We start from the raw sequence: 21,069 nt of genomic DNA, 5'->3' as shown, positions 1-21,069 counted from the left end.
CTGAAAGCTCTAGAACAAGAAGAAGCAAATTCACAAAGGAGGAATAGATGCCAGGAAATAATCAAATTGAGAGCTGAAATCAATATAATAGAAACAAAGAAAACAATACAAAAAAATAATGAAACGAAGTGTTGGTTCTTTGAGAAAACCAACAAGATAGACAAGCACTTATCCAAACTAACCAAAAGGTAGAGAGAGAGCATCCAAATTAACAAAATGAGAAATGAAAAGGGGAATGTAACAAATAACACTGAGGAAATCCAGAAAATCATCAGGTAATACTTAAAAAACCTCTACTCCACAAAACTGGAAAATCTAAAAAGTGGATAATTTTTTGGATAGGTACCACATACCTAAGTTAAATCAAGATGAGATAAACTATTTAAATAGACCAATAACCCCAAAGGAAATAGAATCATTCATTAAAAGTCTCGCAACCAAAAAAAGCTCAGGACCAGATGATTTCAGTGCAGAATTCTACCAGATCTTCAAAGAAGAGTTAATGCCAATAATCTTTAAAGTGTTCCACACAATAGAAACAGAAGGAACATTACCAAACTCCTTCTATGAGGCTACAATTACCCTGATTCCTAAGCCAAACAAAGATGCAACAAAGAAAGAGAATTACAGAACAGTCTCCCTCATGAACATTGATGCAAAAGTATTCAATAAAATACAGGCAAGCAGACTCCAAGAACACATCAAAACAATTATCCATCATGATCAAGTAGGCTTCATCCCAGGGATACAAGAGTGGTTCAACATACGAAACTCCACCAATGTAACACTCCATACAAACAAACTGAAAGAAAAAAAAACACATGATCATCTCACTAGATGCTGAAAAGGCATTTGACAAAATCCAACACTCCCTCATGATAAAGGTCTTGGAGAGAACAAGAATACAGGGAACATACCTAAACATAATAAAGGCAATTTACAGCAAGCCAGCAGCCAACATCAAATTAAATGGAGAGAAACTCAAAGCAATTCCACTAAAATCAGGAACAAGACAAGGCTGTCAACTCTCCCCATACTTATGCAATGTAGTACTTGAAGTTCTAGCCAGAGCAATAAGACAATATAAGGAGATCAAGGGGATACAACTTGGAAAGGAAGAAGTCAAGCTTTCGCTATTTGCAGATGACATGATAGTATACATGAGTCACCCCAAAAATTTGACCAGGAAACTCACAGCTTATAAACACCTTCAGCAACATAGCAGGATAAAAGATTAACTCAAAAAAATCAGTAGCACGCAGATACACAATTGACAACCAGGCTGAGAAGGAAATCAGAGATACAACACCCTTTACAATAGCCACAAATAATATAAAATACCTTGGGGTAACTCTAACTAAGCAAGTGAAGGACCTATATAGCAAGAACTTTAATTCTCTGAAAAAAGAAATTGAAGAAGATGTCAGAAAATGCAAAGAGCTCCCATGCTCATGGGTAGGCAGGATTAACATAGTAAAAATGGCAATCTTACCAAAAGCAATTTACAGATTCAATGAAACCCCATCAAAGAACAATACTCATCCTCATATGGAAAAACAAAAAACCCAGGATAGCCAAAAGAATCCTGTACAATAAAACAACCTCGGGAGACATCACGATCCCTGAATTCAAGCTCTTGTTTAGAGCTACAATAATAAAAACAGCTTGGTACTAGCATAAAAACAGACATGTGAAACAATGGAATCAAATTGAAGACTCTGAGAATAATCTGCACATCTATGAACATATAATTTTTGACAAAGTAGCCAAAACTGTATTATGGAAAAAAGAAAGCATCTTTAACAAATAGTGCTGGCATAACTGGATGTCAACATGTGAACGGCTGCAAATAGATCCATATCTGTCACAGTGTACAAAACTTAAGTTCAAGTGAATCAAAGACCTCAATATAAATCCAGCTACTCTGAACCTGATAGAAGAGAAAGTAGGAAGTAGTCTTGAACACATTGGCACAGGAGATCACTTCTTAAATATAACAACAGTAGCAGAGACACCAAGAGAAACAATCAATCAGTGGGACCTTTTGAAACTGAGAAGCTTTTGTAGAGCAAAGGACACAGTCAACATGACAAAGCCACAGCCTACACAATGGGAAAAGATGTTCACTAACCCAACATCTCACAGAGGGCTGATATCCAGAATATATAAGGAACTTAAGAAACTAGACATCAAAATGCCCAACCGTCCAAATAAGAAATGGGCTGTAGAGCTACACAGAGAATTCTCAACAGAGGAAGCTCAAATGGCTTAAAGACATTTAAGGAATTGCTCAACATCCCTAATCATCAGCGAAATGCAAATCAAAATAACTCTGAGATACCATTTTACACCTGTCAGAATGGCTAAGATCAAAAACACTGAAACAGCTTATGCTAGAGAGGATGAGGAACAAGGGGAACTCTCCTCCATTGTTGGTGGGAATGCAATCTTGCACAGCCAATTTGGAAATCAATATGGAGCTTTCTTAGAAAATTAAGAATCAATATTTCCCAAGATCCAGCTATACCACTCTTGGGCATATTCCTAGGATTTCTCAATCATACCACAATGGCACATGCTCAGCTATGTTCCTAGCAGCATTATTTGTAAAAGCCAGAACCTGGAAACAACCTAGATGCCCTTCAACTGAAGAATGGATAAATAAAATGTGGTACATATACTCAACGGAGTACTACTCAGCAGAGAAAAACAATGACATCATGAGCTTTGCAGGCAAATGGATGGATCTAGAAAAAATCATCTTGAGTGAGATAACCCAGACTCAGAAAGACAAACATGGTATGTACTCACTCATAGGTGGATACTAGATATAAAACAAACAATGACTAGACTGCTACTCACAACTCCAGGGAGGCTACCTAGAAAAGAGGACCCTGAGAAAGACACAGGGATTGCCCAATGACAGAGAAATGGATGAGATCTACATGAGCAAACTTGACATGAGGAGGGGTAATGAAGGGCAAGGGTTGAGGAAAAGAGAGTTTAGTGGAGCATGAGAACCCTGCTAAGTCAAGAACAGTGATGGAGAACAAGGAAAAAGTGACCATAATAAAGGAAGACCCCATGGGAATAGGAAGAAGCAAAGTGCTAGAGAGGGCCCCAGAAATACACAAAGATACCTCCACAATAGACTACTGGCAATGGTCGAGAGATAGCCCGAACTGACCTACTCTGGTGATCAGATGGCCAAACATCCTAACTGTCATGGTAGAACTCTCATCTATGACTGATGGAAGTGAATGAAGATCCATGGCCATGACCCAGGTGGAGCTCCGGGAGTCCAATTGGCGAGAAAGAGGAGGGATTGTATGAGTGAGAATTGTTGAGACCATGCTGTGGGATGGTCTGTATGGCAAATGTGTTGCTGATTAGTCAATAAATAAAACACTGATTGGCCATTGGCTAGGCAGGGAGTGTAGGCAGGACAAGGAGGCGAATAAAGCTGGGAAGTGGAAGGCTGAGTCAGAGAAACACTGCCAGCCGCCACGATGACAAACAGCATGTGAAGATGCCGGTAAGCCACGAGCTATGTGGCAAGGTATAGTTTAATATAAAAGGATTAATTTAAGCTGTAAGAACAGTTAGCAAGAAGCCTGCCACGGCCATACAGTTTGTAAGCAATATAAGTCTCTGTGTTTACTTGTTTGTGTGGCTGTGGGACTGTCAGGTGATAGAGATTTGTCCTGACTGTGGGCCAGGCAGGAAAACTCTAGCTACAAGACCATGATTAGAAAGAGCACAGGGACAAATAGCCAAACTAGTGGAAACGCATGAACTATGAACCAGTAGCTGAGGAGCCCCCGAATGGTTCAGCCCCTCTGGATAAGTGAGACATTGGGATTAGCTTGAACTGTTTGGGAGGCCCCTAGGCAGTGTGACCAGGACCTATCCTTAGTGCATGACCTGGCTCTTTGGAACCTGGGGCCTATATAGGGACACTTTGCTCAGCCTGTGTGAAGGGAGGAGGGAACTGGAACTGTATGGACTGGATCTACCAGGCTGAGCTGAATTCCCAGGGGAGTCCTTGCACTGGAGGAGATGGGAATGGGGGTTGGGCTGGAGGGGGGTGGTGGTGCAGTAGGAGGGAGGACAATGGGAATCCGTGACTAATATGTAAAATCAAATTAAATTACAAAATAAAAAAATTTAAAAAACCATGAGACAAAGAGAGAGAAGGAGAGAGGGAGAGAGAGAGAGAGAGAGAGAGAGAGAGAGAGAGAGAGAGAGAGAGAGAGAGAAATAGATCAGTGGAGGGTCTTCCCACAGGGAATGTTAACTAGCCCAACCCTGTGCCAATATTTTGTATGAGAGCTATTGGAAGTTTGGAAAGTTGATTTAAGAACAATTTCCTAAATCTGTAATATATCATTATATGGATGATATTTCACTAGCTGATTCAAATGCAGATAGAAAGAATTTTGGAAGAAGTAAAGAAAATTTTGCTTTGTTGGAGATTACAAATAGCTCCTGAACCTGGCAACAAGTCAAGGAAATTGTAAGGATATGTATTACTTGTTTTTTTACAATCAGACTCGGCTACCAGTAGAATGTAACCCAAAGGGTACTCAGAGGAATGAAATCTGGCAGATGGATGTGTTTCACTATGCCTAATTTTAAATATTGAAATATGTACACCATAACATTGATACTTATTCAGGATTTCAGTGGGCAACTGCTCTGAGTTCTGAAAAAGCTGATTTGGTAATCATGAATTTGCTGGAAGTTATGGCCATTATGAGCATACCTGCACAAATTAAAACTGCCAATGTTCCAACATACGTCTCTGGTAAAACAAAATTTTTTTTGCTTATTACAATATAAAGCATAGTACAGGTATACCACATAATCCTACAGGCTAAGGAACCATGGAAAGATCAAATAAAACTCAAAAGGATATGCTAAATAAATAAAAAGGGGTAACAATCTCACCCAAAAATAGACTGTGTAATGGTCTATTAACTTTGAACTTTCACGGTGCAAAAGAGAAAGGAACAACAGCTGTGGAGAGACATTGGATCGTAAAAAAAAAAAACCCCAGAAAATTAAATGAGCCTGTATACTTTAAGAATGTGCAGACCTCAGAATGGAAACCAGGATATGTGTTACATTGGGGATGAGGTTTTGCTTTTGTTTCTACAGGAGAAGAAAAGCTGTGGATACCATCAAAATTGACAAAAGTTCAATTGGAATAAGACAACCTCTTAATTAGAAGAGGTGATAGTTCATTAACCAGCATGACCATCCAATTTAAACTAACTTATACCACTAACAAATCCCTTTTCATTTAATCAGATATAACTTACCAAAAGGGAACCTCCCCAAAGTTAGGTTTGGGGAAGGGTTTTTGATTTTGACTTTTAGGAGAATGAAGGCTCAGGAATCTGAAGAACACTAGACAAATGGACATATTCATCACAGGAAAAATCCATCAAGATGAAGTTTCAATTCTGAACATTTATGCCCTAAATACAAGGGAACACACATATGGAAAAGAATCATTACTAAAGCTTAAATCACACATCAAACCCTATGCACTGATAGTGGGAGACTTCAATCCCCACTCTCACCAAAGGACAGGTTGACCAGACAAAAAACTTAACAGAGAAATATGGGAGCTAACACATATTATGACTTAAAAGGACTCAATAGACATCTATTGAACATTCCACCCAAACAGAAGAGATTATATCTTCTCCTCAGCACCCCAAGGAACCTTCTCTAAAACTGACCACATACTCGATCACAAAGCAAATCTCAATAGATATAAAAAATGGAATAATATTCTGTATTTTATTGAACCACCACGGCTTAAAGTTAGAATTCAACAACAACACAAATTACCAAAAGCCTACAAAGTTGTGAAAACTGAATGATGCTAAACTGAATCACCACTAGGTCAAGGAGGAAACAAAAATGAAATTAAAGAGTGCTTAGAATTCATAGAAAATGAATATACAATATACCCAAAGTTAGGGGACACCAAAAAAGCAGTACTAAGAGGAAAGTTCATAGATCTAAATGTCTACATAAAGAAGTTGACACTAGACACTTAACAGCACACCTGAAATCTCTAGAAGAAAAAGGAGCAAACTCAACCAGGAAGAGTAGATGCCAAGAAATAATCAAATTGAGGGCTGAAATCAAATAAACAAAGAGAACAGTAAAAAGAATCAATGAAACAAAGTGTTGGTTCATTGAGAAAAACAAGATAGACAAGCCCTTATCCAAACTAACTGAAAGACACAGAGAGAGAGTATCCAAATTAACAAACCCAGAAATAAAAGAGAGACATTAAAAACAGACAACAAGAAAATCCAGAGAATCATCAGGTCATACATCAAAAACCTGTACTCCACTAAATTGGAAAAACTAAAATAAATGGGCATTTTCTGGATAGGTACAATATACCCAAATTGAATCAAGACAAGGTAAGCAATTTAAATACCTATAACCCCCAAGGAAACAGAAGCGGTCATTAAATTCTCCCAACCAAAAGAAGCTATGTGTCAGATGGTTTCAGTGCAGAATTCTACCAGAATGTCAAAGAAGATCTAATATCAATATTCCTCAAATTGTTCCACATAATAAAAACAGAAGGAACATTGTCAAACTCTTTCAGTGAGGCTACAGTTACCCTGATATCCAAAACACACAAAGATGCCACAAAGAAAGAGAAATACAGACCAATCTCACTCATGAACATTGATGCAAAAAATACTCAATAAAATACTAGCAAACGGAATCCAAGAACATATAAAAAAATCATCCATCATGATTTTGTAGGCTTCATCTGAGAGGTGCAAGGTACAAATTCTGTCAATGTAATCCATCATATAATCAATCTGAGAGAATAAATCCCACATGATCATCTCATTAGATGCAGAAAAAGCCTTTGACAAAATCCAACACCTCTTCATGATAAAGGTCCTGGAGAGATCAGGAATGCAAGGAACATACCTGACCATACCAAAAGCAATCTACAGCAAGCCAAAGGCCAACATCAGATTAAATGGAGAGAAACTCAATGTGATTCCACTAAAATCAGGAACAACACAAGGCTGTGCACTCTCCCCATATCTATTCAATTTTGAGTCAAATTAATTAATATTGAGATGAATAAAAAGACATGATATTCACTAAATTAATGTTAAAAGCAACCTTTCAATATCATTTGTTTAAGACTAACACTGGGGTTACTGTGATTAAATAGAAATCATGAACCAGGCATGATGTGATAGTCTATGGCATTGATCAGTGTAGTCTGAAGGCAGAGACTGACTCAACTCTGCCAGTCTGAGGCTACCTTGGTCCATACAGTAACTTTTAAGAGAGCCAGACATGTAGACTGGAAAGCTATCAAAAATGAAAGAAAGATGTAGAAATGAAATCATGATTACCTCTTGAATTCCTGCAAAAACATTTCAGATGCCAAAGCTTTAGAGAATAAACTAGTATTTCACTGCTATTCTGTCCTCTTTAAGAAAGTAACTGGGATGGGATGGATACCTTTCCAGAAGACTGGCATCCTATTTACTGCATTCATAGGGTAGCTGACCACAGTTGGTTATGCCAGTTTACACTTATTCAGGGGATCCAACAGCCTCTTCTGACCTCTGAGGGCACCATATGCTCATGGTGCACAGACCCACCTATGTAACAGGGCCCAGACATTACCGGGGCCTCACACCTAAGTACAGCTGTCTCCATGACAGAAGTACTATACATGATGTAAAACCCAGCATTTCTGGAAAAAAAAAAACAGCAATCCCCTGCAACAACGAAAAGGAAGGCTTAATCCATCTAAAGTGCACAGCTCTAGGAATACCTCTAAATGTTCAAACCTTGCTTGAAATACAGTAATATTTTGGCTTCTGTAGTGCCCCTTCTGGCGAATTGTTCTTGTTAACTGAAGTTTGTGAACCCAGAATATGGGTTTTGTGCTAAAAAGCTCACTCTAAGAATGGCTGTTTGCTGCACCAGAATCCAGAATATGTCATGTGGCTGCCAGCTGGTGAATAAAGACTTTCTATTGGCTTAAATCCATGTTAAAGAAGTCTCTTCTCTTCTGCCTCTGTCTCTGTCTCTGTCTCTCTCTGTCTCTGTCTCTCTCTGTCTCTGTCTCTCTGTCTCTGTCTCTCTGTCTCTCTGTCTCTCTCTCTCTCTGTCTCTGTCTCTCTCTCTCTCTCTCTCTGTGTGTGTGTGTGTGTGTGTGTGTGTGTGTGTGTGTGTGTGTGTGTGTGTTTGTCTCCAAAACTTTCTATGTGTTTTGTTTCTATGTCAGTTTTGTTTTGCTGTATTGATCGTTGTCTTTCTCGGTTGTGTGAACACCCCTGCTGCATAAGACTTGTGCCTTCTCCTGCTGGGGACCTGAATCCTTTTTTCTGGGCCAGGTCCTCCAGAGAACCACCGACCTGAAATAAAAGATCCACCTGTCCGATTCCTGGAATGTGAGACTACATGAACAGTTCTATATTGAGCCCCTGACAGGAGTCTGTTCCCTGATGAGAGAATGCTCCTACTCTGAAGTACCTGCTCCCCTGATCCTAAATACATAAAGAAGAGTCACTGAGTCTACTAGTTAGCCACCTACCAAAGATTCTTAAATGAGGAACCAAACTTTCAGATATCAAAACCAGTTGATTGATTTATCCTGGATTGAGGGATGAGCAGCATTAGAGACAGAATTTCAGGAGAGGTAACCTGGGAATTGCTGAGTAGATTGAATCACTGAAGGTATTGTCATGTCCTCTAGGTTTAGTGAGTCCCTACAGACATGATGAACTGGAGAGAGATGATAGATATGGTGAGCATTTTATTGATCACATACAAAGGGGAACTGTCCCAAAAAGCCCTTCTTTGGTAACGGTTGAATATACTCTGCACCTTTTGGAAACCTGAATACTGTCTCACTTTTAAGGCCCAGCAGTGTAAGCATGCAAATTCAAGTTTAAAGTGGATAGAACTCACCAGTGAAGGATGAAAATCATGAGGTATTGAGAAGGTGAATCTTGGCAGTCAGCAGGATGGAACTGAGAATCACTTAGAATCTTCTCATAGCACACTCTTAAGTGGATCTGGAAGAGTATTGCCAAGGGTTTGGGGAGGGGCAAGACCACCAATGTAAGTTGGTAGAGTTATTCTGGGGAATATGAGTCTGGATTAAAATGACTGCCACATTCAGAGGTACCTGCCTGATTCTGCTTCTTGCCCACCATGTGTGAATTCTTCCATCCAGATCTCCAAGTTGTGAACACTGAGACCCCTGACTGAGAAAGGAAGACACCTCTTCCTGGATCATGTTAGTAGGAAGATTTAGTGTAAAACCCTGAAAAGAGGAAATAACAGCTGTGTAGTAATCGACGCCATCCCTATTTTATTTAAGATGAGCCACAGTAAGCAAAATACACTTGTAGTGGTTATTCTTGTTCCCAACTTATGAAGACATGGAATTAACTAAAACCCTAAAATGGAGGGCACACAAGAGAGAAGTGTTTTCATTCAATTGAAGTAGTTAAGATCCAATTCAAGTACAGACTTTGGAGGTAAAAAGACACAAATATTTAATCCGGATCTCAAGGCCTGAAGACACACACCTTTAATCCAGATCTTTGAGCTGGAAGACACACCCTAAATTGGGCCACACCCTCTGTTGGAAGCATATAAAAGGATATGGAAGCAGGAAGCTCTTGCTATTTGCCTGCTTGCTCTCACCTTGCAGCAAGTCCATCCCTTCCCTGGCATTAAAGAATATTTAGAACTCTAGTATACACTGAAGACCAGTGGACACATCCAACCTCCTAGACTGAGTAAGTACTGGAATATTGTACTTTTCCTTCACAGCTAGCCAATGGGAGATTAGCAGAGATGGAGCCCTAAGTCATTCTAATAAATCCCTTTCCTTCATACACAGAGAGATTCCTTGTATATGTTCTGTTACTCTAGAGAACCTGGCACAACATTTTTGATGTGAGTGTATAAAATTTTCCAAAATATTCAACAGCTGTGTTTAATTGTCAAAATCATTTACCTATTGACCTAAGATTCAATCTAGACAAAAAATGGAGTGATGTAAGAATTCCTAGTAGCACACACTGACTTCTCTGAAATTAGTATTGAAATCTGTATAGAATATATCTGAGATCCAAGTTTCAAGCCCATTCTAACAGAGAATCCAGGAAAAACAAAAACTTAACATCTAATTCATGTCTGTTATTGTTTCACAAGGTGAAGAGAAAACAATTGCTAGTTCTTCATTTTTGGATCGAGTTTAACCAGGAGAAATGGCAGGAGATGGGACCATCCAAAGATGGGACCACACTCAAATCAGCCTTCAGAATTTCTCCTACCTGTGGACCATCAGCAACTTCCATTCTATTGTGGAGGAAAGGCTAGGAAGCCTTAGAAGCCCAACTTTTTCAATAGAGGCCAATGACAAATGGTGTTTGACAGTAAACCCGAACGGACTCGATGAAGTAAGTGCAGATTACCTGTCAGTTAATCTAGTTTTGCTCAGCTGTCTAAAGAGTCATGTTTGGGCAAAGTTCCAGTTCTGGATCATAAGTGACAAAGGAGAGAAAAAGCAAACCAGGAGGAGCCAAACAGCATTTAGGTTTGTGCCAGGCCTTGGTTACGGATTCAAAAAGTACATTCTTCGAGATTTCCTCCTGTCCCATGCACCTCGTCTTCTCCCACATGATCAGCTCACCCTCCTGTGCATGGTGAGCGTGGTCAAATACTCCTTCAGCATCTCTGACCAGAACAGGAAGCCAGGTATTCAAGTTCCAAGATGCACATTGGCAGATGAGCTAGGAGAGCTGTGGGATAATTCGAGATTCACAGATTGCTGCCTGGTGGTATCTGGCCAGGAATTTCAGGCTCACAGGGCCATCTTAGCAGCTCGCTCTCCTGTTTTCAGAGCCATGTTTCAACATGACATGGAGGAGAGCAGAAAGAATCGCGTTGAGATCCCCGACCTGGAGCCACAAGTCTTCAAGGCAATGATGGACTTCATTTACACAGGAACAGCACCAGACCTGGACAGCATGGCAGATACTCTGCTGGCAGTTGCTGACAGGTATGGCCTGGAGCGTTTGAAGGTCATGTGTGAGGATGCCATCCTCAGGGACCTCTCTGTGGAGAATGCTGCCCACACTCTCTTCCTGGCTGACCTCCACAACTCAGGGCAGCTGAAAACCCAGGCATTGGATTTCATTACAGCTCATGCTTTTGAGGTCTCTGAGACCTCAGGCTGGAAGGCAATGGTGGGCTCATATCCCCATCTAGTGGCTGAAGCACAACGTTTTCTGGCTTCTGCTCATCTCCCTTTCCTGGAGCCCCTTTTCAAAAGCTTGAAGCAATCCTAGGACATGGTCAACTGTGACCTTCAATTGTCTCCCTGAAGCAGCATCCAGTGTTGTTACCAATGACATCTCGCTAGACTATGGGATGGTTGGAGCATTTCCAGTGAAACTAGGAAAAGTCAGCATGGTGGCTCACGATTTAATACACCTGAAAATGAGGTGATTGTCAGGTTCAGGGAGGGGAAGTGCTGAGCTATGTTGTATACACTACCCTGTTACTGTAATGGTTTGATTTTTCTCTCCAATGAGTTGAGAACTGGAATACATTTTAGTTGCTGGTCCGAAGCACATTACAACAGTGTTTCTTTGGAGCAACTTGTCTGTATTGGACTGAGCAGAAAATATTGTGAAGGACTCAGAAAGAAGAAAATAAAGTGAATATTTGGTTACACGAGAAGGGAAGAGAATTAAGGTATTTTTCTCCAAACTCAGTGTGTGGGACTGGAGACATAACTCAGTTGGCTAAAGCAATTGTTATTCTTGCATAGGACCCTTGTTCAGTCCTCCTCTTGTCTCCATGGGCACATCCATCTCTGTAGGCTGTACCTACCCAAGTAAAATATCAAATGAATAAAAAATTTACAATCAGCTTGTGGATTCCAGTGGTGTTTCTGTTTGAAGAATGCCATTTTAGTCCATCCAGCGCTGCTCAGCTTTGGAAGTGTGTACAGAAATCACACACACACACACACACACGTCAAACCCCAGTTTGCTCATGGATCTCTCATCCATTTCTCTGTTGTTGTTGGGCAATCCTTGTGTCTTTCTTAGGGTCCTGTTTACTAGCCTCCTGGGAATTGTGAGCTGCAGTCTGGTTATCCTTTGTTTTACATCTAGTATTCACTTATGAGTGAGTACATACCATGTTTGTCTTTCTGAATCTGGGTTACCCCACTCAGCATGATATTTTCTAATTCCATTGAGTTGCCTGCAAACCTCATGATGTCATTGTTTTTCTCTGCTGAGTAGTACTCTATTGTGTATATGTACCACATTTTCTTTATCCATTCTTCAGTTGAAGGGCATCTAGGTTGTTTCCAGGTCATGGCTATTATAAATAATGCTGCTAAGAACATAGGTGAGCATGTGTTCTTGTGGTATGATTGAGCATTCCTTGGGTATATGCCCAAGAGTGGTATAGTGCAATTCCTTAAATGTCTTGAGGGAGGTTGATTCCCAATTTTCTAAGAAAATGCCATATTGATTTCCAAAGTGGGTGTCCAAATTTGCGTTCCTACCAACAGTGTAGGAGTGCTCCCCTTGCTCCACATTTTCTCCAACATACGCTGTCTTCAGTTTTTTTGATCTTTGTCATTCTGAGGGGTGTCAGATTGTATTTCAGAGTTGTTTTAATTTGCATTTTCGTGATGATTAAGGATGTTGTGCAATTCCTTAAATGTCTTTAAGCCATTTGAGCTTCTGTTGTGAACTCTCTTTTTGGAACCTGGTGCCTATGCTGGGCCACTTTGCTCAGCCTTGGTGTAGGAATGAGGGGACTGCACTGCCTTGGCTGAGTCTACCAGGCTGAGCTGACTCTGCAGGAGAAACCTTGCCTTGGAGGAGGTGGGAATGGGGGTGGATTGGAGGGGGGAGACTGGGGGCTTGGAGAACAAAGGATGAGGGGATGCATGGCTGATATGTGAAATTAAGTGAGTTATAAAATTATATACATATATATATATATGAAACTAGCAATAATACATAAAAAAACATGCAAACACCCGCCCCCTAGACACAGAGACAGAAACACAGAGAGAGCAATACTCAACTTCATATGGAAAAGAACAGATACTCAATTTCATATGGAAAAGAACAATATTCAACTTCAGATGGAAAAAAAGAAAACTTAGGATATCTAAAATAATCCTTTACAGTAAAGCAGTTTCGGGAGGCATCACCATCCCTGACATCATTCTCTGTTATAGAGCTATAGTAATAAAAAAAAAGCTTGGTTTTAGCATAAAAACCGAATTGAAGATCGATAACATTGGCTTCTGGTGAGAAAGTTCAGTCAACAAGCTACACTTGTTCCATTCCTGGAGTGAGAAACTATATTAAAAATCTTGTAATTGAGATCCAGGCAGGAGTCAGTTCCACATTGAGAGAATTGCTCCCACTCTACAGAAGCATGCCCATGGAAGCTCAGGACTTACAGGTGGAGCACTTTTCTTACAAATGGGGGTTCTTGCAGGAATTGTCTACCTTCATTACAAATGACATATTTGAGGGAAGGGGTTTTCTGCCACCCTGGCCCTAAACACATACAGAAAAGTCACAGAGGCTACTAGTTAGCCACCTGCCAAAGGCTCCTAAATGAGGAACCAAAAATTCAGAGATCAAAACCAATGGATTGATTTATCCTGGATTGAGGGATGAGCAGCATTAGAGCCAGATTTCAGGAGAGGTAGGCTGGGAACTGCTGAGTTGATTGAATCACTGAAGGTACTTCCCAGTCCTCTAGGCTTAGTGAGTCAGCTTATGGATTCCAGTGGTATTTCTGTTTCAAGACGACCATTTTAGTTTATCCTGCTGTGCTCATCTGTGTAAGTTTGTGCAGTGCTTCACTGTCGCATACACACACAGACACACACACACACAATCAATGAGACAATACCTAATGAAATTCTGTTACACTCAGATATTGGTGCTTAGTACAATGGATATCAGCTGGGATTTCTTCAACAGCTGTTGGGAGCAGATACTGAGATCCACAGCCAAACATTAAGCAGAACTCAGTGAACCTCAAGGAAGAGGGGAAGGCAGATTATAGGAAGCATCAAAGACACAAGGGGAACAGAACTCACAGAGTCAACTAAACAGGGTTCATAGGGAATCAGAGACTGTAGAGGCAATTACAGAACATGCATGGGTCTGTACTTAGTCCTTTGTGTACATGCTGTGGTTGTTTATCTCATGGGATTGTGGGAGTCCTAACAGGGGGAGTGTGGTGAGTGCTGACCTGTTTGTCTGATATTGGGAACCTTTTCTTCCTTCTGGGTTGGTTTTCTAGTCTTGATATGAAGGTTTGTGCCTACTATTATTGCATTTTGTTTTGTTGTGTTCAGTTGATATCCTCCAAAGACCTTTGGTTTTGTGTAGGGAAATAGAGGAGTAGTACATCTCTGTGGAGTGGAGGGAGAGGAGACTGTGTTCAGATGGGAGTGTATGAGAGAAGAAAAAATAAAAATGAAAAAGGAAAGAAAGAAAAATTGGAAAGACATTTGGGGAAGACGTATTTGGACAGATCTGCAAATCAGCAAAGAATGTGAAAACCTCTGTCCCTTTAAATGCGGATGAAAGATACCTTTATCAGAGGAGGAGGTCATTAATCAAGTAGATAAGATGACCCACTATGTGGACAGTCAGACTCCTTAACTAGCCATCCTCATTATTACCCAATGGGCCCATGTTCAAAGTAGCTGAGGTAGCTGAAATATGGATTATGCATGGAATGACAACATGGATATCCACTCATCAAGAGTGACCTGGTTATAGCTGCGGCTGAATGCCAGATCTGCCAACAACAGAGACCAACACAGAGCCCCAGATATGTCACTGTTCCCCAGTCTGACCAGTGAACAAGGTCATGAAGGATGAATACATTGGACTACTTCCTCTGTGGAATGGACAACACTATGTCCATCATGGAGGAGATACTTATTCTAGTTATATATTTGCATTTCCTGCCTGTAATGATTTTACCAAACCTACCACGCAGCGTCTAACAGAATGCCTTCTCAACTATCATGGTATTCCACACAGTATAGCATCTGACCAGGATACTAAATTCTCAGAGAGAGGTGCAACTCTGGCCCACAATCATGCATTCCACTGGTTGTTCCAGATTCACAGACTTACTGGAGCAGCTGTTATGAACTTTTGAAGAGAAAGTTACAGAGCCAATGAAGTGGCAGCCACCTGGAGGGTTGGTGTAGGATTAGTCAGGAGGCAGGTTTCTCCATAGCCCAGATCCATGGGACCAGGCACCAGGTGGTAGAAAAGGGAATAGTACCACTCACTATCACCCCTGGCAACCTCTTGAGAAAAAAATTTCTTCCTGTTTCCATGATCTGAAGTTCTTCTGGCCTGGAAGTTTTGATTCCACTGTGATAGGTGGTGGGGGCAGTGCTCCTGTTTGGAGCCACAACAAACAGATCATTGAACCAGAAGCTCAGACTTCTCCCAAACCACTTTGAGCTTCTCATATCCTTAATCCAACAGGCTGAGAAGGAAATAACAATGTCAGGTGGGGTGATTGATCAAGATAAACATCGGCCAATTGGATTCTTTCTCCACAATGGAGGTAAGAAAGATTATGGCTCTCAGGTAAGAAATCCTTTATAGCTCCTCATGGTGCCTCATTTTCCAATGATTAAAAGAGGATGGGAAACTGTAACAGCCTAATCCAGGCAGATGACAAAAGGTACAGACACACCAAGAATGAAGAAACATATCACAACTCCAGGAAAGGGGCCAAGATGGGTAGTGATATTCCAACTGAAGGAAAAAACCCCAACCCAAATATTTTGAGTCAAATTAAAGAAGCTTTATTTTCTGCCATAATAGATTTTCTCTCTAATCCCAGGTTTGAGTGGATTGCCAGGGAGACAGGATATGTGGGGTTTTTATAATCCCAAAAATGCAAGGATAAGTGTTTTCCAACAGTTGGTTAGGTTCCAGAGGAATTTTGGTGACATAGGACCTTGACTGAATTTTCTCTTCAGGAGGCAATGACTAACAGAAATAGTGTTTGAGAGTATGCATGTCTGGTCGATGAAGAAACTGAAGATTACCTGTCAGTTTACTTACTGTTGCTCAGCTGTCCAAAGAGTCAAGTTTGGGCAAAGACCCTGAATGCACTGGGGCCATTGACACAGACATAGCCCTCAGCAGCAGTCAGGGCCTGGAGGTCTCCACACTCTTTTATTACTTTTATTATACCTTTGAGGTACAATTTGGAATCAGGAATGGTGATGCTTACAGCAGTTCTTTTATTGTTTTGGAATATTTTAGCTATCCAATGCTTTCTATATTTCCATATGAAGCTGAGAATGGTCTTTAAAGATATGGAAAGAATTGTGTTGAAATTTTGAAGCAGATTGCTTTGAATCTGTAGATTATTTTTGTAGAATGGCCATTTTTAGATGTTAATCTTACTAATTCATGAGCATCAGAGATCTTTCCATTTTCTGATATCTTCTTCAATTTCTTTGTCAAAGACCTGAAGTTTTTTTTTAATTTAATTTTATTTCACTTAATTTTTTCCATGACAGTTTATTTATTTCTTAAAATCAGGTCATTTTCAATTACATTGTGAGTTTGACATTTCTGACACCCTTCTCGAAAAAACTCATCCAAATAACAAACAACACCAACAACAAGTCAACAAAATATTCCCAGCTAATATAAGTATATGCTGTAATCATTGTTTACAATGACCTTCCTGTACATAAGCAATCCTCCTAAGCCAATCTCAATGGTATCATAAGATGCAGGCATTAATCACCACACACAAAGAAATACAGCTTTCAGGCTGATTTGGGTTCTTTCTCTTTCTGTTTTTGAAAGGGAGTGTCTTTACATAGCCTTGGCTATCTTGGAACCCAAACTAAAGAGCAAGCTGGACCCAAAAATGTAGAGATCTGCTGGGCAGTAGTGGAGCACGCCTTTAATCCCAGCACTCGGGAGGCAGAGGCAGGCTGATCTCTGTGAGTTTGAGGCCAGCCTTGTCTACAGAGCGAGCTCCAGGAAAGGCACCAAAACTACTCAGAGAAACCCTTTTTCAAAAAACAAAAACAAAAAAGGAGAAAAAATGCAGAGATCTGCGTACCTCAGCCCCCTGAAGGCTGAGATTAAATGCTTGACTCCCTTTTTTAATTCAGTTTTTTATTGATTCTTTGTGGGTTTCACATCAAACATCCAGATCCATCCGTCTTTCTGACCCATCGTAGCTGCCTTCCACCATTGGAACCTCTCCCACAAAACAAAACAAAATTCAAAAGAGAAACCAAAAAATCAAAACAAAGAGAACCAAACTAACTAACATACAAAAATAAAGTCCCAGGGTGGAAGCTGTAGTGTGACACAGTGAGTCACACAGTACACCCTTTAGTCCATACATCTTAACTTGTAAGTGATCATTACAATGAGTCATTGTTCTGCTTTGAGGTCTCTAGCTTCTGCTACACTGTCAATACTGGGCCCTCAGTGAGACTCCTCTTGGATAACCTTCGTTTTTGCCTTGTGTCACAGAGATCCTGCATCTTTGAATCTGCAGCTTCAGCCCCTTCACATGCTCCAGCAATTCATACATGAGTTGTGTAAGCTGAAACTCTTGGGGTGGCAGGGTGAAAGTATCCTGACGGCTTGGGAAGTCTGGCTATACCTTGAGCTGCTAAGACAGCTGTGGTGACTGGAACTGTAATGGAACAGCTCAGCTCTGCTGTGGGATGTTCTGTATGGCAAATGTGTTGCTAATTAGTCAATAAATAAAACACTGATTGGCCATTGGCTAGGCAGGAAGTGTAGGCGGGACAAGGAGGAGAATAAAGCTGGGAAGTGGAAGGCTGAGTGAGAGAGACACTGCCAGCCGCCACGATGACAAACAGCATGTGAAGATGCCGGTAAGCCACGAGCCATGTGACAAGGTATAAATTTATAGAAATGGATTAATTTAAGCTGTAAGAACAGTTAACAAGAAGCCTGCCACTGCCATACACTTTGTAAGCAATATAGGTCTCTGTGTTTACTTGGTCGGGTTTGAGCGGCTGTGGGACTGGCAGGTGAGAGAGATTTGTCCTGACTGTGGGCCAGGCAGGAAAACTCTAGCTACACAGCTCTAAAGGAAAAGGTATCTTGAATGCTCATAGAGTCAGGCTATAGCTTGAGCTGCTAGGACAGCTGTGGTGGCTGGAGCTGTAAAGGAACAGCTCAGTTCTAAAGGAAAATGTATCTTGAATGCTCATAGAGTCAGGCTATACCTTGAACTGCTAGGACAGCTCTAGCTATACCTTGAGTTGGGGTGTAGTGGAGGATGGTTTCCCAGCAAAATATAGCAATCCTGCTATTTTCCTGGAGACCTGTTACAGCTGAGCTTTGCTGAGCCCCCACTTACGAGGGCTTCTCAGCAGAGCAGTGCTTCTTCTCTGGCCCAAGATGTTGCTTCTTCTGTTTAATTCTGCTAAAAGGGAAACCCCTGCAGAAACATAGCAATCTCCTCTGGCTCCAGGGAAAAGTTTTTACTTTTTCTGCTCTCCCTTGCTCAATCCCCTAAGGGACTTCTCAGCAAAGTTCTTCTGTTCTGCTCTGACTTGCTCTGCCCCCTAAGGGAAAGTCTCTGCAAGTTTTTTTGGTGACAGTCCTCTACAGGACATTTAGCAAGATTCTTCTTTTCTGCCCCAGCAAATGAAGATCTTCACCCCCAAGATTTTATTGAGAAAGAGATTTGTTTGGGAAGGAGAAATCCAAGAGAGTGGCTGCCTCTACCAGGGTAGGAAAGAACAGCTGACAAATAAACAGGCAAGTGGTTTATATAAGATTTCTTAGGGGTGGAGTTTCTCCAGGGACAAGGTTTTCTGCTCAAGGACTGGTTAGTTTCATTGGTCAGGGGCAGAGATGGATCTGATTTCAGAGCCAAACTGTACTTCCTTTATTGGCTTTTCTAAGATTTTTGGCTCTAATTCTAGGGCCTGGGCATATTTCTTTCACTGGCTCTGATTCTATGGATAAAGTGAATTTCTTAGGCACTAGTTTCAGAGTCAGGGCATGTTTCTTTGTTTCTGGGTTCAAGGATAAAGTGTTTCTTTCACTGGATCAGGTCCTAGATCTAGGATGTATTTCTTCCCCTGGTTCTGGGCTCCAGGGTCAGGGTGGGTTTCTTTAGCTGGTTCTTTTTCCCTACAAGGTGGATGTTGTGGTTGGCCAAATTGTAGCCCTGGTTCTGGGCCTGGGTGGTAGCTGGGTTGGGCAGTGTGCCAGCTTTCCCTCATGGACACAACAGGGCAAGCTCTCCAGCATTGCTTTTGCTACCTCACGCACTGCAGTGGCCAGCAAGGAGTGTGGTCACTTTTTCCAGCCCTCCTGCCATCAGGCCATCACACACACACACACACACACACACACACACACACACACACACACACACACAGAGAGAGAGAGAGAGAGAGAGAGAGAGAGAGAGAGAGACAGAGACAGAGACAGAGACAGAGATACACACATGCACAACCTCCTGACCAACCCCCATCAACAAGGTCAGATCTGCTGTGTTGTCCTATTAAGGGTACAGGAGCAGTTCTCCTGAGTATTGCAGCTGGTGAGGAGCAGGAACTTAGGCCATATAAGAAATTACAGAAAACAGCAATACAGTTGACGTGAGTAATTCTGTTGTATTTTGTTAAGAATGTGTTCATACAGATATTTGTGTTTTCTTTCAATTTCTTTATCAAATGATAAAACATCCAGTAAGAGATTAGCAATGGCTACCATATTTAAATTTGAGATAATGAGAGAACATTCATTAAGAGACAACAACAACTATGCTAAATTCCTAACACATTTGTGATTGTATGAGGGACAGTTATATTATGTTAGATAAAATTATAACCTGCTTAAATATATGTTGCATTTGCAATTGTATATGGGCTAATTAAATTATGTTTAGGTGTAATTATCATTTTTGCTTTCATCTGGAAATTAAGATGGATAAGGAGATATGATTGTGTGGGAAGTTGACAAGGGGTGAATTGTAAAGGCTATTCTTGGTTGTCAACTTGACTGTATCTGGAATTTTTTAAAATCTTAAAATGAAGGGCACACAAGAGGGATTTTTTGATTAATCTGAAGTAGAAAGAATCAATTCTAATCTGGATCTTGAGGCAAGGAGACATACTCCTTTATTTTGGATCTTGATGGAAGAAGACACACTTTTAATTGGGCCCCACCTTCTGCTGGGAGCCTATAAAAAGATAAGGAAGAAAAGATTTTGGTCTTTGCCTGCTTGCTCTTTCCAGGTGGCAAGTTTGCCTGCTAGCAGAGTCTACCCAGGTGGCTTTGAAACAACCACACTGGCTGCTACTGCTGGAAGTCACCTGTAGGTCAAAGCTGAACATGTCCACAGACTGTTTCAGACTTTTCAGAGGGGGTTCCAGGAAGAGACCCTGTGCAGAAGCAAGGGAACTGTATGTTTCAGCCATCAAGTCGGGGTATGAGCCCACCATTGTCTTCCAGCCTGAGAACTCGGAGACATCAGAAGCATGAACTGTAATGAAATATAGTGCCTGAGTTTTCAGCTGCTCTGCATTGTAATGGTTAGCCAGTATTAGAATGTGGGCAGCATTATCCACAGAGAGGTCCCTGCAGAGGGCGTGCTCAATCATGAACTTCAAATGCTCCACATCATATTTTAAGCAGCTGCCAGTACAGCATCTACCATGCTGTAGAGGTCTGCTCCCTTCCCAGTGTAAATGAAGCCCATCATTGCCTTGACGACTTGTGGCTGATAAGATAAATAGGTAGATTGTTTAATCTACTTTGAAAAAGGAACTACTTGTTTTAAATAGGATAAGTAATGAAACTTTTTTATCTGAATCTGTCAATTGTTAATTGACTGGACATTGTTATTTATTAATGGAGTTTTCCTCTGAATCTGTCAAATGTTAATGGACTAGACATTGTTAATGTAATTCTTGAC

General features: G+C 40.9%; 1 protein-coding gene across 1 annotated transcript; it reads left to right on the top strand.

The window, feature by feature from the left end:
* The first annotated feature begins 10,301 nt into the window (after window positions 1-10,301).
* On the top strand, window positions 10,302-11,384 carry LOC131913796 (speckle-type POZ protein-like). The gene has a single exon (XM_059266579.1). The coding sequence runs from the start codon at window positions 10,302-10,304 to the stop codon at window positions 11,382-11,384; it is 1,083 nt and encodes a 360-aa protein (XP_059122562.1).
* Window positions 11,385-21,069: the final 9,685 nt, after the last annotated feature.

The sequence above is a fragment of the Peromyscus eremicus genome, chromosome 6, assembly GCF_949786415.1.
Source record: "Peromyscus eremicus chromosome 6, PerEre_H2_v1, whole genome shotgun sequence".
Lineage (NCBI taxonomy): Eukaryota > Metazoa > Chordata > Mammalia > Rodentia > Cricetidae > Peromyscus > Peromyscus eremicus.
The sequence above is the reverse complement of the archived record's forward strand: the minus strand, read 5'-3'. Positions and strand labels throughout refer to the sequence as shown.

Coding starts and splice junctions, on each gene's coding strand:
- LOC131913796 (XM_059266579.1), top strand. CDS start 10,302: ATGGCAGGAGATGGGACCATCCAAAGATGGGACCACACTCAAATCAGC.